Source organism: Vanessa cardui, chromosome 10, assembly GCF_905220365.1.
Source record: "Vanessa cardui chromosome 10, ilVanCard2.1, whole genome shotgun sequence".
NCBI classification, from domain to species: Eukaryota; Metazoa; Arthropoda; class Insecta; order Lepidoptera; family Nymphalidae; genus Vanessa; species Vanessa cardui.
In genome coordinates, this window is record NC_061132.1 from 10,624,952 (window position 1) to 10,640,532 (window position 15,581).

The 15,581-nt window shown below is 32.9% G+C and overlaps 1 protein-coding gene across 1 annotated transcript; it reads right to left on the reverse strand.

Moving 5' to 3' along the window:
* Window positions 1-4,414: 4,414 nt before the first annotated feature.
* LOC124533184 (collagenase-like) lies at window positions 4,415-11,306 on the reverse strand. Its single transcript, XM_047108356.1, has 8 exons — window positions 11,208-11,306; window positions 9,346-9,403; window positions 8,928-9,087; window positions 7,789-7,955; window positions 7,125-7,226; window positions 6,059-6,204; window positions 5,075-5,183; window positions 4,415-4,825 (listed from the first exon to the last, which is right to left on the reverse strand). The coding sequence occupies exons 1-8, from the start codon at window positions 11,250-11,252 to the stop codon at window positions 4,455-4,457; spliced, it is 1,158 nt and encodes a 385-aa protein (XP_046964312.1). The 5' UTR covers window positions 11,253-11,306; the 3' UTR covers window positions 4,415-4,454.
* Window positions 11,307-15,581: the final 4,275 nt, after the last annotated feature.

Genomic DNA, 15,581 nt, shown 5'->3' on the forward strand with positions numbered 1-15,581 from the left:
TATTCCTTTGATCACTTTCATATGTGAAATAAAAAAAAAACAAAAAATGAAGCTAAACATATACATACCTACAATCAACTTTTGTATGAAGCAAAAATAATGATAGAATGACGAAAACCTTTTATGACTTCTGTACCAAAAATCATAAAAAAGTGAGGTTTCTGTTATTGTTTGTTTGGAAAAAACCATCCCATTTCAATAGAATTTGACGTGGTATATGAAAAGTTCATATTATTTCAACCTATAGTTTTACACGTTATAAATAACAGTTTTTGTAGATGTCACAATTTTTTAAATACTAATATTACATCAACATAGTCGAAAAGAATATTGTCAGTCCAGACACTTCCCGAACGTTGCTATAGATGTAATAGATACATAAAGATACACTCTACTTGATTTGTTAATTTTCATAATGTCCATATAAAAGTCAAACATTATATTTTAATTTTAATAAGAAATCACATTTAATAAATGTTTAACATTGAATAAACTCCGGCAGGCTCCTTATAGACGAAATGAAAATCTTTTTTTTTACTTATAAGCGTCGATGTAATCCTGAGACGATTCTAACTTAACAATCCAATTTTATATTAAGAAAACTATAACATTTACAAAAGAGGTTTTATGTTGTCCAAGTATCTTGACAAACATTTTGGTTACATCCCAAACTTACAGGTAAGACAATTGAGAAGTAGAGGGGAAAATGAAAAATAACAATGATATCTTGGGTCACCCGGTTGAGTACAAAAGGTCTGACTGATATTTTGATTCTGACTTTATAATTGTAGAGAACTATACTGTTATTTTGATCTAACTCGTAGAATATGCAAAAAAATGTGTTTATTTATATCATCAATTCAGAAACCTCTAACTTTTCAGTGTTAGTGTGTAACAGAGAATACTAAAATACGCATGTATTACATATAAATCTTCTTCATGTATCAATATATATATCAAAATCAAAAATCAAAATAAAATTTATTACAAGAACTTTTGAATCGTCATTTAATAATTAAGTGAAGCTACCGCTGGTTCGGAAAGTAGATTCTACCGAGAAGAACCGGCAAGAAACTCAGTAGTTACTCTTTTTCAACATTTATAAAAATACAGTCATGTTAATAGAATTATTTGAATTAATATATCCTGCCTGGAAGTCAACAGGTATTAATTCCACGCCTTTTTATCATCTACAAAATCTTGTATCGAATAATACGCCTTTTTTACCAATGTATTTATTAATGTATTTTTTTGTAATTTTTATCAAAAAACAGGTCAAAATTCGTTGTATAATTTTAAACGTCAAACATACATAGGGACAGACAGCGGTAAGCAACTTTGTTTTATATTACTCATATGTAATGATAATGATAATAAGTAAACAACAGACATAATTAATTAAATAACTAAAACAAAATCATTATTAACAATATTATTAAATGAAACTGTATACAATAGAAGGAGACAGAGATAAAGAGAAAGAGACAGAATGATCAACTGGAGGAAACATAGTGCTTTTCCGCACAAAACTTCCATATAACTTCGATATAATTCAGTGTGAATGAAAACAATATTATTAAACGAAATTGTATACAATAGAAGGAGACAGGGAGTAAAAGAAAGAGACAGAATGATCAACTTGAGGAAACATAGTGCTTTTCCGCACGAAACTTCCAAATAACTTTTATATAAATATTATAAATATGAAGGTAACTCTATCCATCTGTCGCTCTTTCACCACCAAAACGCTAAACCGAATGTGATGAATTTGGTATGAACTTCAAGGAAGGATAAGCTTCTTTTTTTGCCTGATACATGACAAGCGATACCCCAAAAACGAGCGAAGCCGCCGATACTACTAGTCTTTTGTAAATACACAGAGTGATGATTTTTATTCACGTTACTCTGATTTAGAGATGGTAACACTGTTGCATTGCATCTTGGTTGGCTGGTTAAAAAAGCGGAATTAGCGGAATTAGGACCTTACTTCTATTTGACAATGCGAAAACTAAATTGTGAATTATTGTAACCACTGTATATTATGAGTTTAAAAATGGTTATTTACTTACGAAACTCGAAAATAAAACTTAATTTATTCAAAAATCAATAAATAAAAATGCATTTTTTCATACGTTTGTCACGTGACACAAAACGCTCCTGATTGGCCGGGCTTATAGTGAAGTCACTTTCTTGTAAACCTTGCTTTTCTACTATATAGTAGAAAATTAATTAATTTAATCTGTGGTACATATGTACCACAGATTCGGACGGTCGGTGGTCAGAATCCGGGTTTAAATAGCTTATTTTAAAAATAAGGGTAATTGATCGTACAACTTGGAATTGCGCCGATTGAACCTATGATCTTAAATAAATGAATTTATATCTAATCGAACTGAGTTTTGGATTTATAGAAACAGTAACCATTTATGTTTAAGTTAATTGGGAATCATTAAATCACAGCTTCACTTCAAATTCATACGTTACAAATACACAGTATCAATAGCTACACAGTATTGTTTAAATGAAAGCATTTTCTATTAATAAAAATAGCTGTTTGCACGTTGCAATTTTAGCTGATAAATTTAGAGACACAATACAAGTAAAAGGCAATTAAAAGGCGTCGCCAGCGGTAAGAATATACGAGCAAGTAAAGTGCGGATAGAGAGATTGCTTGCCTTGATACTTATTGTAATAAAACTATCGACCCATCCCGGCTTCGTACAGCTTCAATACTGACAGTAAATATTTACAGTATAAAACAAAGTCACTTTCTCTGTCCCTATGTCCCTTTGTATGCTTCAATCTTTTAAACTACGCAACGGATTTCGATGCGGTTTTTTTTAATAGATAGAGTGATTCGAGAGGAATGTTTTTGTATACACTACATGGACAATATAGTAAAGAAACATTGATAATTTTAGAAGTTTCTAATATGATGTCTTGAATTCTGTTGTATATTTAGTAACAGTATGTTGCATCTGTGCGAAGTCGGGGCGGGTCGCTAGTAATTAAATATACTACAGAATATCTTACAACGTTCTCAGTTTTTCAGTCGTTATTTTTTTTTTACTATATTCTCTATGAATTACATAACAAAAACCTTCCTCTCGAATTACGCTGTCTAATAAAAAAACGGCATCAAAATCCGTAGCGTAATTTTAAAGATCTTAGGGACATACATAGAGACAAACAGGGGTGAGCGACTTTGTTTTATACTATCTAATGATATTCTCTATTGTTGTGATATATTACTAGCTGTTATATGCCCGAACATTCATATCAATTGATTCAAAAACTTATAGCCTATCTCTATCTACGGAAGCTTTCGCATCGATTGGTCATACTCTCATACCAAAACATTCAATAGCCTTAACGTGAATGGCGCACAAATAAAAATGGACATATCTAATATACATATAGAAGACCAGCTTTGCCTGTGACTTCGTGAAATTTTAACAAAACGTTATTATTGCAGCCAAAGTTACTCTTTATTATACCGTCTATCTGAAAGTGAAATTCTCGTCAAAATCTGTCCAGTTGTTGTAAAGATTAGCCGGAACAATTAAAAATAAGAAAAAAGTTATTTTGGTATATGTACACACTCCAATTTTATTATATGTATAGATTAAACGGTAAGCCAGTAATATACCAAACAATAAATTGTTGGATGTGAAGGCATATTAACAGTTCTTCGTAATGTCTTTATACTACAATGTCATATGTCGCGTGTACTTTGATATCGTATCCAGTATAAGCATGGAATCCTAAGATAAAAACTACGCCAATAATTATACATGTACTTATTTAAAAAACACAAATAGAACTTTAGAGTTTCTTTGTAATTTATTTATCAATACTTCATAGGCAGTTATAATTTAAAATTCAAATTTTATTGTCTTTAAAATACTTTATCGATAAAAAAGATTAGTGACGTCACTTATGTTCCACAAACATAAATTTGGTAAAATTATAAAGTCAACAGTCTATTAATGTTCCTCGGTTTAAAATTTAAGTCGGTTTAAGTTTTTAAGAATGATGGAACACGCATACGGCTTTTCATCAGATGTAGCATTATAAAGACAAATTATGCACGTGAAAATTTAGAGGATCTTGCCCAAACTTGAAACCATAATCTTCAATTTTAATTCATATATTGAATTCCTCTGAACCATTTCGGTTTATCATCAGAAAATCAGTGGGAACTTCATTTAATTCTTTTTATATGCAAATAACAACTATTTCCTGCCTTCCGAGAATTCATTCACATATTAACTGGCCTAGATAGTCGGGGTTACGGTTTACGTTAGTAATACTGGTTCATTTAATCTGTGTAACGATTGTCAACATCATATTATTCAGCAAATGTTTAATTGTTACTTCTGGTTAGAAATTTATGGAAAATTAAACAATTGAATAAAAATAACTAATGTTTATTTGTGAATCAGAGAAAACACTTAAGCTTGTTCTTCCTCGTTGTCTTCTTCTGCTTCATTGTCTTCTTCTTCTTCGTTGTCTTCTTCTTCTTCATTTTCATCTTCTTCTTCATTTTCGTCTTCTTCACTCTGTTCTTCGCTAGTTTCATCACCTTCCTCGCTGGTTTCACCATCCTCCTCACTAGTTTCATCATCCTCTTCGCTGGCTTCCTCTTCTTCCTCTTCTTCCTCCTCTTCTTCTTCTTCTTCTTCTTCAGGTGCAGCAGTAGTTACATCAGGCTTAGTAGGTTCAGCAGTAGTCGTAGATGTTACCTGCTGGCTTGGGTCCCAGTCGAAGTTGATGCCAGTGACCTCAAGGTACCAATCGTGATAGTGACCAGGACGGATGAAACCTGAGCATAAAATTAAACTACTTTATATCAAGTAAATAATATTAATATTACACTTTACTTCGATAAAGACGTATATTAATTAGTAATTTAGTTACATTTCATTTATTATTGTGAGGCCGGTGTATGTTACCTTTTGTTTTTGATATACAAAACTTTAGAACTGCCGTTAAACATGGTTATGGAAATATCATACTTGTTCTTTAATAAGTCTATCAGGTATTTTAAATTTCAATTTGTTGGATTACTAACCAGCTGGGAAGTCAGTGTGGCAGCCGGAGCTGGACACGAAGGATGAGATACCGACTTGGGTAAGGGTACCGTCAACATCTTCAGTTACAAGAGGACCACCGCTGTCACCCTGAAAAAATCAATAAAATAACATAACTGACATTGACAACACAGCGTTGAATGAAATACCAATTATAAGAATAATATGAATCAATGATATAATCGCTTATTATATTCGAGATAACTTTAACTAATATCAGTAACGCAAATGGAAATTTACGACAAAATCTTCAAAAACGGTACGGGCTTATAAATCAAACTGTAGACTAATAACTGAGAACCGTCTGAGATTTGAAGATTATCTTGTCATCTATGTAGTTGTCCAAGGTTCCGATACCAGTACATCCTCATACAGAAACTATTACATTCATAACACAAGAACATCTATCGGCAGATATTACCAAAAACAAGAACAGCCTGTAAATTCCCACTGCTGGGCTAAAGGCCTCCTCTCCCTTTGAGGAGAAGGTTTGAAACATATTCCACCACGCTGTTCCAATGCTACCCGGTGGAATACACATGTTTCAGAATTTCTGTGAAATTGGTCACATGCAGGTTTCCTCACGATGTTTTCCTTCGCCGCTGAGCACGAGATGAATTATTAAGACAAATTAAGCACATGAATCAGCGGCGCTTGCCTGGGTTTGAACCCGCAATCATCGGTTGAGATGCACGCGTTCTAACCACTGGGCCATCTTGACTCATAAATTATATTGCCTTTTCCTTTTTTAAAATAAAAATCGTCACCTCTTATATGAAAATAAATGACCTCAAATCTGTTTCCATGAATATTACCAATCCACGAACACAATAATTATCCTTATTATCCCAGGCATAAACAAAATATTTTAGGATTATATATGAATATATTAAGTAAATATTATTACGTGTTTATTATTGATTATTTACATATGTATTTATCAAAAATGCATTGTTGAAAATTACCTGGCAGGTAGATTGACTGGTAACGTTGTAGCCGCTTGCGCAGATGGTTGAGTCAACGATGATGCCGCTACCGCCATAAGTGTCCTTGCAACGATCGTTCGAGACTCCCCTAAGGTATACCCAGTTAAGAATCACGGGAGCCGCACCTATAAGTGAAATTATTCATGATTGTTGTACAAACTAATATCATTTTTACTTTTTACATGATTATTTTTGTTTAACGTGCTGTAATATTAAATTGGGACACCGTCCTGTAATGATATGTGTATTGTGTATACAGTTTGGCATTATAAATAAATAAATAAAAATATATCGATATCGATCTCGCCTTCTAAGGGGCCGTCGATATATTACGTCATTCTAAATTTGGGGGGGGGGGGCGGTTGGTCTACGGCTGACAGTAAATGATAGGAGATAGATAGGAGGGGGGGGGGGGGGGGGTGTTTCGAAATTAATGTCATTCTTATTTATTTATTTATAGTTTATTGTTCGCGTACAAATAGATTATTTCTAAAAAGATATTTCTTCCAGCACACGTAGTAAATGAGACTGCAAATGACTGCATATAATACCCTATTTTCCACAAATCTGCAATGTTTTAATTTCGTCAAACTGGTAATGACGTCAATTTTGGGAGAAGGGGAGGGTCATTGAGAAATGACGACAGGATGATTGTAGGGGGGGGGGTCTAAATTCTGAAAAAATCGATGACGTAATTTATGGACGGCCCCTAAGCCAAAGGTGAAAAAAAAAGAAAGAATATGACATTTTAGTAAAAGAGTTAATTTTACCAAGCTGAGTAACTACAGATAATTTTTGGCGTATTAGCGGCGACTATTTTGGCAAAACGGTGAACACTTACCACCAGCTGACCCATTTAAATGTGCGTCTTCCTACGCAATACATTATCATGAGGCATTAGTTCAACAGTGAAACATTTACTGTTACATACTAGAGATTAAACTTGCAAAGTATGGGCTGTATCAGTACTTAATCTTTTTTTACAGTTTATTAAAACAAAAAAAAGTACATCGAAAGTGGTCCGAACTGAACAAGTTCAACTTACCGTTGGTCCATGTTCTGCCCCATCCACTGGCTTGAAGCCTGACGCCACTGTAGTCCTTGTCCTTGTCAACAGAAGCCTGGAGCCTTATGGGCTGAATGACGGCTGAAAGAAGAAATAGTTATAAAATAACTTGACACTCTGTCTCTTCTGCCTATTACGCAAATATCCTACAATCATAATGTTCCATAATTTAATATGTCAAAAACGTAAAACGCATCAAAACATACTCTGTTCAAATAGAGTCTTGCGAACACTTTCAGAATCTTTTACATGATTAAATTTAATTTAGAATTACCACCGATTCGACATTTAGATACAGATCTATAATTTCTATCGAGAAGACTAACTACTACTAAATTCACTAGTTATGCTTTCCTTAATTATGTTTTCTATGGTACAAACAAGTATAAGTACTTATACTTGTTGGTACCATAGAAAAATATTAAAAAGCTGAAGAGTTTGTATATTTATGTATAATATTTTATCGACAAGCAGTCGATAATATAAAATCACAAGGTAATATTATATTTATCAACGAACAGAATTTTTCATCTATTCGATCAATAATAATAATTAACGAAATTTATAAAGCAACTAAAAGGATATAATAAAATGGCGTTTGGTATTATAAAAACTATAAAATAAAGATTTCCAAGAAACTCACAATTGTATTCAAGGAAACGGTTCAGCTTGATCAGACCGATGTCATGAGGTTGGACTTGGGCGAGAGCCTCAATGTATTCAGGGTGGTTGTAGTAGTCGGTGGTCTCGAATATAGCGGCTGGGCGAAGGAGGGAGACACCACCAGCACGGATGATCACAGTGACGCGGCTAAATTGTTTAAAAAAAAATCAGTACTTTTTCCCGTTCTATATTTATCGGAAAACAAGGTTTTTATTTCTTATTTTATTTGTTTAGCTTTCTAGTATTCATAGTCCATACAATAAGGGGGGAGAAAACCCTTGAAAAATTTTTTTTCATACGCCCAGGGCGGCTTGACTTAATAGGTTCTAAATAATTACCTTTAAGAGTATTATATATACATTGAATGAAATAAGGATATTTTTATAAAAATCACATTTTAGGCTTCAATTTATTTCAAATTCAAGTATATGTTATTTAGACTGCAATATTTATTTATGGCAACATTTTAAAGATACGTCAAATGTATTACATGCAACGATAATACTATCTTAGAAATATATTTAAATCATTTGTCGTGACAAGTTGCTATCGACATATCGATCGATCGACATCACCAAAAAATGTTTTATATCACTAAATACATTAAAAGTAATGTCATATTATGCTAATCTTCTTCCTACACAAAAGATAACAATAATATAATTAGATAAAAAATAATATGATAAACATGACTTTAGCGCATTTAATGTGACACAATTTTAAAAAATACGACTATATATGTCAAAGTATTCAGATTAAAATAGTATTAAAATTTAAAAGGAATATTTAATAGTTGAAGGGCAAGCAAAAGTCTTATAACGTACTTAATGTAGAGCTCTATGCTAAGTTTGGATACAACCCATTTTACATATTCTACTATCAAACAGCAATACTTTGTATTGTTTTTTTTTCGGTTTGAATGGTGAGTGGGCCAGTAGAACAAGTACAAGGAATATCAACCCAAGATTAGTGGCGCATCGATAAACACAACTCTGACCATATGCAAATTGGCCCGTATATATTCATAGGTCCGACATACCAATATTATAAAAAAAGCAATTAGGCCTACTGGACTGATCCCAATTAGGACGAAAAGTAATGATGATGGCATTAACTTACTTAGCAGTGCAATGAGCGGCTGTCAGAGCCCATTCATTGTGGATGAGAGTGGCACCACAGGCATTGACGGTACCAACCGGGCCTACCATACGGAGAGATAGTTGGTAGGGAATGTCGCCATCTTTCGCTTCCCATCCCGAAACAATTCTTGACATATCATCTAGAAATAAAAGTACATTTAAATCATCAGTGTCGACTGTTTAAATTTAATTTAATTTAAAAATAATAGACAAAATTCTTTAAACGCGAGATTAAAATATGTAAGTAGGTTTAATTCGTTTAACATTTAATCTTTAAGAACCAATTAAAATATTGAATTAATAGACATTACTAGAATGATTAAAATATTTAAAATTATTATTATTAGAGAATCAGACACTGTATTAAAAAAATCCTTTTTTTAATCTTATTTACTTACATCGTGCATTTTCGGGATAAACAAATGGCGGCGGGCTTGCGCTTGGGTAAGCACTAACCTGGAAAATATAAAATCATCTTTGAACTATAACAAATCCTTATCTCCCAGATATATTGTATTTAATCGGACTATCTTGTATTATTTAAAATCACTTTAGATCCCTAAAATTTACTTCTACGGAAATACTGCTGGAAATTACGGTATAATTACATTTTAAAATTTTACCCTCAGTGTGTATATAGATAGCTCTTATTAATAAGGCTAAACATTTGGAACAATTTGCATAGGAAGAATTTGATTATTTAAGAATATATTATATTTAGCATCAAGCTCAAACATATCCACGTACGTTAAAATACTTTAAGAACAGTAAGTCTTCACTAGATACCTCTATTACAGTAATAATTAATAATAATAACATATACATGCTGAAAACATCCGGCTCTACGGTAGATTTTTTATTAATTATGATTAAAACCTGTTATCAAATCTTAAGTCCTTCAAATAATTAAGATAGCACTTTCAGTTAGGTACTGTTCTATATAATTACGATAATCTGTTTTAATTTCGATGATTTGTTTCTGAATTCTAGTCGATAATTTCACCGATTTGAAACCCGAATAGTCTAGACCCAGAGAGCCAGTCAAGAAAGGTGAACTCGTCTAACTAGTGGTCATTAATATCTACGTACTGCCTAAATATGTCTCATGTGAGATCTCATCTCTGCTTAAGAGGTCGTCAGAATCGTTTGGAAACTTCTTTTTAGTTCAATCACAAATTTTAAGTCCAATATTGCTAATTGTAGCGCATACACAGCATAAAACTGTGCAACAGAAATCATTGGAAGCGGGTTGTAAATAATCGTAACATGCCAATTTTTCGATACATTGATGACCTAAATCAACTAAATATATTCATTGGCATTTTACAATACGACAAAATTAAAAGTATTCATTGTCTTGAGATTTTCAACGAAGGCTAGGGGCACATTATGTTTGTAATTTCAATGATTCTGCCCTCCAAACAAACAAATCAGAGTTTGAAATGTCATGTCATTCTCGTCTCCTTTCTATTTTAAGGGCTTATATTTTCGTAGATTCGTGTTAACTTATTATGATACACAGCACTTAGTATATGGAAATAAATATGGAGACCTAATTATTCAACCTTATCGATTTTAGGTGCGTACTGATTATATAACAGTACTTGATATAAATACTGAAATAAGGCCTGTTTTACGATAAATGCCTAAATACGATTCAATATACTTTACTTGCGTTTTATTATACTGTGTGATATCTGATCAGGTTGTATAATATTTTTTATTAAAGAACGTAGAAAAAATCTTATTGTGTTAACATTTATTTTTAATGCCTTAAAATATTTTAATTTATTTATGAAACCAACTATTAATCACCTATTGAATAATAAGGTAATTTTAGTACATCCACAATAGCAGTATTAATATTTGAAACAAATAAAAACTTGTGAAAATAACGTTCAAAATGCCCACATGAAATGTCCAAGAACACTTACAGGATTTGTCAGTATAATCACATTATAGATGATTGTTGATTAGAGTTAATATACTAAAATATTTCTATATTGGGTATATCAAATTAAACTGTGGGAATATTTCGTTCAGAATAATTAGCTTATAAGAAAAACAGAAGAGTTTAAACCTAACAAATTTAGCTTAATACTCAAGTGTTGCCAGATGTAAAAATGTAAAGCACATTATTCACAGCTAAAAATATATTAAATGATCACCGACTTACGTGAGGCTACTAAAATTAGTAATCCAAAACAAAACTAAATAAATAACTAATAGGAAATGATCGAATTGATAAAATTATATTTACCCAAGAAACCGCTAACAAACACACGAGAGCACCCCAAGCTGCCATTTTAACTATAGCCAAATAATTACCGTGAAATTATGTATTTAAATCAATATCTTAGAGCATTAATTGATAATGAAATCAGATTAATTGATAACATTGCCATAATCCTTATCACTGTTACGCTGACTTGAAGTCAGATAATTTGGGTTTCGTCCTAAAATTAGCCAGCGATTTACGTATTATGAATCAATAAGCAAATTGATTTTAATATATACTATATATTATGTTTTGTAGCTTTGTTTTCATACACCATGAACATAATATATAATAATTCAAAGTAAACTTTTATTATCTATATTAATACGAAATATTTCTCGTATTGTTGTACCGAGGCAAAATAACTGGTAAAATTTAAATGAACGCATGTCCATTTTGTGTGATACAGACAGAATATATTAATTTTAACTATATGTGTAAGAGATTGTTCTTTATAAACTAGAATCGTTTACTTCAAAGCAAAATTTGTATGAAATATAGATAATTATTTTATTTCTTTAAAATCTCTATGTAGATATATGTATATCATAGTAGTTGTACATAGTAGTTGTTTTGATTATAAATTTTCCAGTAATAGATAAAAGGTATATATTAAAACGTATGCTTGTTTCATTTATATACGAGCTGTAGCAGGGATTGGAGACAAGGTGAAGATCGAGGTCACTGGCGTGCCATGGAAGAGGCCTGACGTTGATGGTGCAGGATAATGCAAATTGAGGCTCTTTGCCTCACAATCCTCATTTCTAACTTTGTTTTTCTAAAAAAAGAGACTATTACCGCACGATGCTGTATATTATTAATGTTTTTTTTTTTTTCAAATCATCATCAACAGCCTTTTTTCGTTCACTGCTGGACATAGACCTCTCCTATAGCACGCCACTGTCATCGATCTTCGGCTACTCAAATCCAGCTCCTTTGCTTTTTTTCAAGTATCGAGTTTTATTGTTTGCCGTGTAGGTACATATATCTGATAAAATATAAAAACAATTTACAACTTGTTAACGGTGTGCAAAGATAGCATAAAATAATGCCATATTATTTGTTTTATGGCATAAGTTGGCAGACGAGCATATGAATTACCTGATGGTAAGTGGTCACCATCACCCATAGACAATGACGCTGTAAGAAATATTAACTATTCCTTACATCGTCAATGTGCCAACAACCTTGGGAACTAAGATGTTATGTCCCTTGTGCCTGTAGTTACACTGGCTCACTTACCCTACAAACCGGAACACAACAATACTGAGTACTGTTGTTTGGCGGTACAATAACTGATGAGTGGGTGGTCCCTACTCAGACGGGCTTGCACAAAGCCCTACTACCAAGTAAAACAATATATATCCTTTTTATTTTTAAATAATACGAGTTTTTTTATTAAAAACTAAACTGATCTCGATAGCTTATATCTTTGACTACTCTATAAGACTAACTTACTATAAGAGTTGCCGGCATTTTTAAAATGTTCCATGGTGTGTTTCCAAAAGTCAGTATCAGATGTTGAGTTATTACATGCTATGTTAATAATTTATTTATATTTTGTTGCAGTAACTTTTGGACCACTAATAACTTATATTATTATTATTTGACTATATTGAGATATCTAAACACATATTGTATTAATATTGATCACTCGTCGGAATTATGGTCCCGTGGGCCCCTCTCTCGGGAATACCAAGGCAATTGCACTTCTCCAAATCCGGCCCTACTAGATGTATAGATATAGTAAATCGTCGTATTGCCGCTGTGCTTTTATACCCAAAACCTCTCTAGTGATACTTGTGACCTAGGGGTAAAGTAAAGTAAGTAAAGTAACAGCCTGTAAATTTCACACTGCTAGAATAAAGCCTCTACTTCCATTAAGGTAAGGGTTTAGAACATATTCCATCACGCTGTTCCAATGCGGGTTGGTGGAATGCACATGTGGCAGGATTTCGATGAAATTAGACATGCAGATTTCCTCATGATGTTTTCCTTCATCGCCGAGCACGAGATGAATTATAAACACAAATTAAGCACATATATATATAGTGGTGCTTGCTTGAGTTTGAACCCACAGTCATCGGTTAAGATGCACGCGTTCTAACCACTGGGCCACCTCGGCTCGACCTAGAGGTAAATTTTACTAATCTATAACAACTGCGAATCGTTGTTGATTTTGTTCCGATCCAACGTCAACCTAATCATTACTAGATCGTCCTGTTAGTAGAATAAAAAATCGTTTAATCGACGACGATTACGTGCGATTTGATTCTAAAACAACAAACTCTTACCAGAATTGGTAACGCGTCAGCATCCTTTGATATTTTAAAACATTCAAATGGTCACTTATGAAAAGTCCATAAAAATATCTTCCCTTATTTTCCTGTATACAATTTGGACGCATGCAAATCTCATATGAGAGATAGAGCCTCCAAGTTTTTATGAATCCCTTATAGTTTTGGCAACGTTTTCTCCGAATGCAGATGACAGAGCACATTAAGCTATATCTCATAAAACAGGCAGCATATTAACGTACTATATCCGTAAATACAAAACTAAATTAATACAACTATCATATAATCGGATTATGGGTCTTTACGTATATCGGGAAAACACAAATCAATATAAATACATAAGACATTAGTAGTTCTAAACTTTTGTCCTTAAAATGACAAACATAAAATGCTAAGACAAATAAATTATTCAAATTTATTTTTTATTAATTTTACTTTTACTGCTACTAAGTATTTAACGAATACGCTATAGTAAATTAATAAAAAGAATCACACACACAAATTATAGAAAAAATAAGTAGCACAAAAGACTGTATAAAGATTGGCATTATATCCAGGAAGATGGCGCGAATTGCAAAGCCACCTACGAACTAAATCAGCGCTTGGGTGATCACTGTGGACCAATTTCGTAGAAATAAAATATTTTTGTTAAGAAAAAAATTATCCTTTCTAAACAATACATTATATTATATTAAAATATAAATTGTTCGCATTATAAAAACTATCATTATAATAACGCTTAATGAAAAAATGGGAATCCCACAAATATCCCGTCTTTTTGTTAAAAAAAAAAATTTTTATTAGAGGTGGCAAACTAGCAGGAAGCTCACCTGCTGGAAAATGACTACTACCACCCATGGACATCTGCAACACCAGGGGGCTTGCAGATGCGTTGTTAGCCTCTAGGGAAGGTGTACGCTCTTTTCTTGAAGGTTTCCATGTCGTATCGGTTCGGAAAAATCGCCTGCGAAAGCTGGTTCCACAAAGTGGTTGTGCGAGGCAGAAAATGACTAAGAAATAGCGCTGTTGTGGATTTTCGGACAACGAGGTGGTGCCGATGAAACTTCGAATTTCAACGAGATGTCCGAAGGTAAAATTCAGCAGCCGGGATTAATCCGAACAATTCCTCGGAACATTCCCCGTGAAAAATTCAGTAGAAGGTGTAGAGTGATCCAGCATCCCTGTCAATCAGTGATCAACGCGAAGCCAAAGGATCAAGGAGATCGGAAAGGGCTTGATCGTCAATAACTCGAGCCGCTCTACTTTGGATACGGTTAAATGGAAGGAGCTGGTACTGGGGAGCACCCGCCCAGAGGTGAGAGCAGTACTCCATGTGAGGCCGAATTTGCGCCTTGTAAAGTTTTAGCCGATGGGCCGACGTGAAATACTGTCTCGCCTTGCTGAGCACACCCAGCTTTTTTGAAGCCAACTTGGTTTTTCCTTCCAATTGACCGCGGAACTGAACGAGGCTCGAAATATCAACGCCAAGTATTCCGATACTATCTGTAGCGGCTATCGGAAGGTTCAAAGTTGTCTAAAAATGTTTTGCTGTTTACAAGAATCTTTTATGCTCATAAATCTCATAATCTAGGATGATCAAGCTGATGCATTTTAATATAACATGAGTTATTTCTCGTCTACATTTATAAATGTATGAAACCACATGTGAAATAAATTTATAATTATTTTATAAATACTTGAAAAATCAATACGTAAAACCTCGGCGTATCGGTAGTAGGTATAAAGCAATAAAATTATAATTTTCCAATCACTACCGATAAGTCACTTACGTAGTCATATCAGGGTCTTATCATATTTTTTAGGCTTAAGGCGGATATTGACATTTATAATTAAAAATATATATAAAGATAATCCTTTAAACAGAAAGGAAATTAAGTATATAAGTCAAACTTACGCACGCGCTTTAGATAAAAATCTCAATAGACTTGTATTAGTACGACATACATTTCTTTTTACAATATAAAATATTACAGCCGCTACGGAAAGAATTTATAATGAGAGAATATGAAGTAGACTAAAATATATAAGGCTTTATTTT

Bases quoted from the DNA above. Each gene is read 5' to 3' on its own strand.
- LOC124533184 (XM_047108356.1), bottom strand. From the start codon at position 11,252: ATGGCAGCTTGGGGTGCTCTCGTGTGTTTGTTAGCGGTTTCTTGG. The intron at 5,184-6,058 runs GTAATTTTCAAC...TGATTTTTTCAG, and splicing joins CCAGTCAATCTACCTGCCAG to GGTGACAGCGGTGGTCCTCT. The intron at 4,826-5,074 runs GTTAGTAATCCA...TTTTATGCTCAG, and splicing joins CCACACTGACTTCCCAGCTG to GTTTCATCCGTCCTGGTCAC.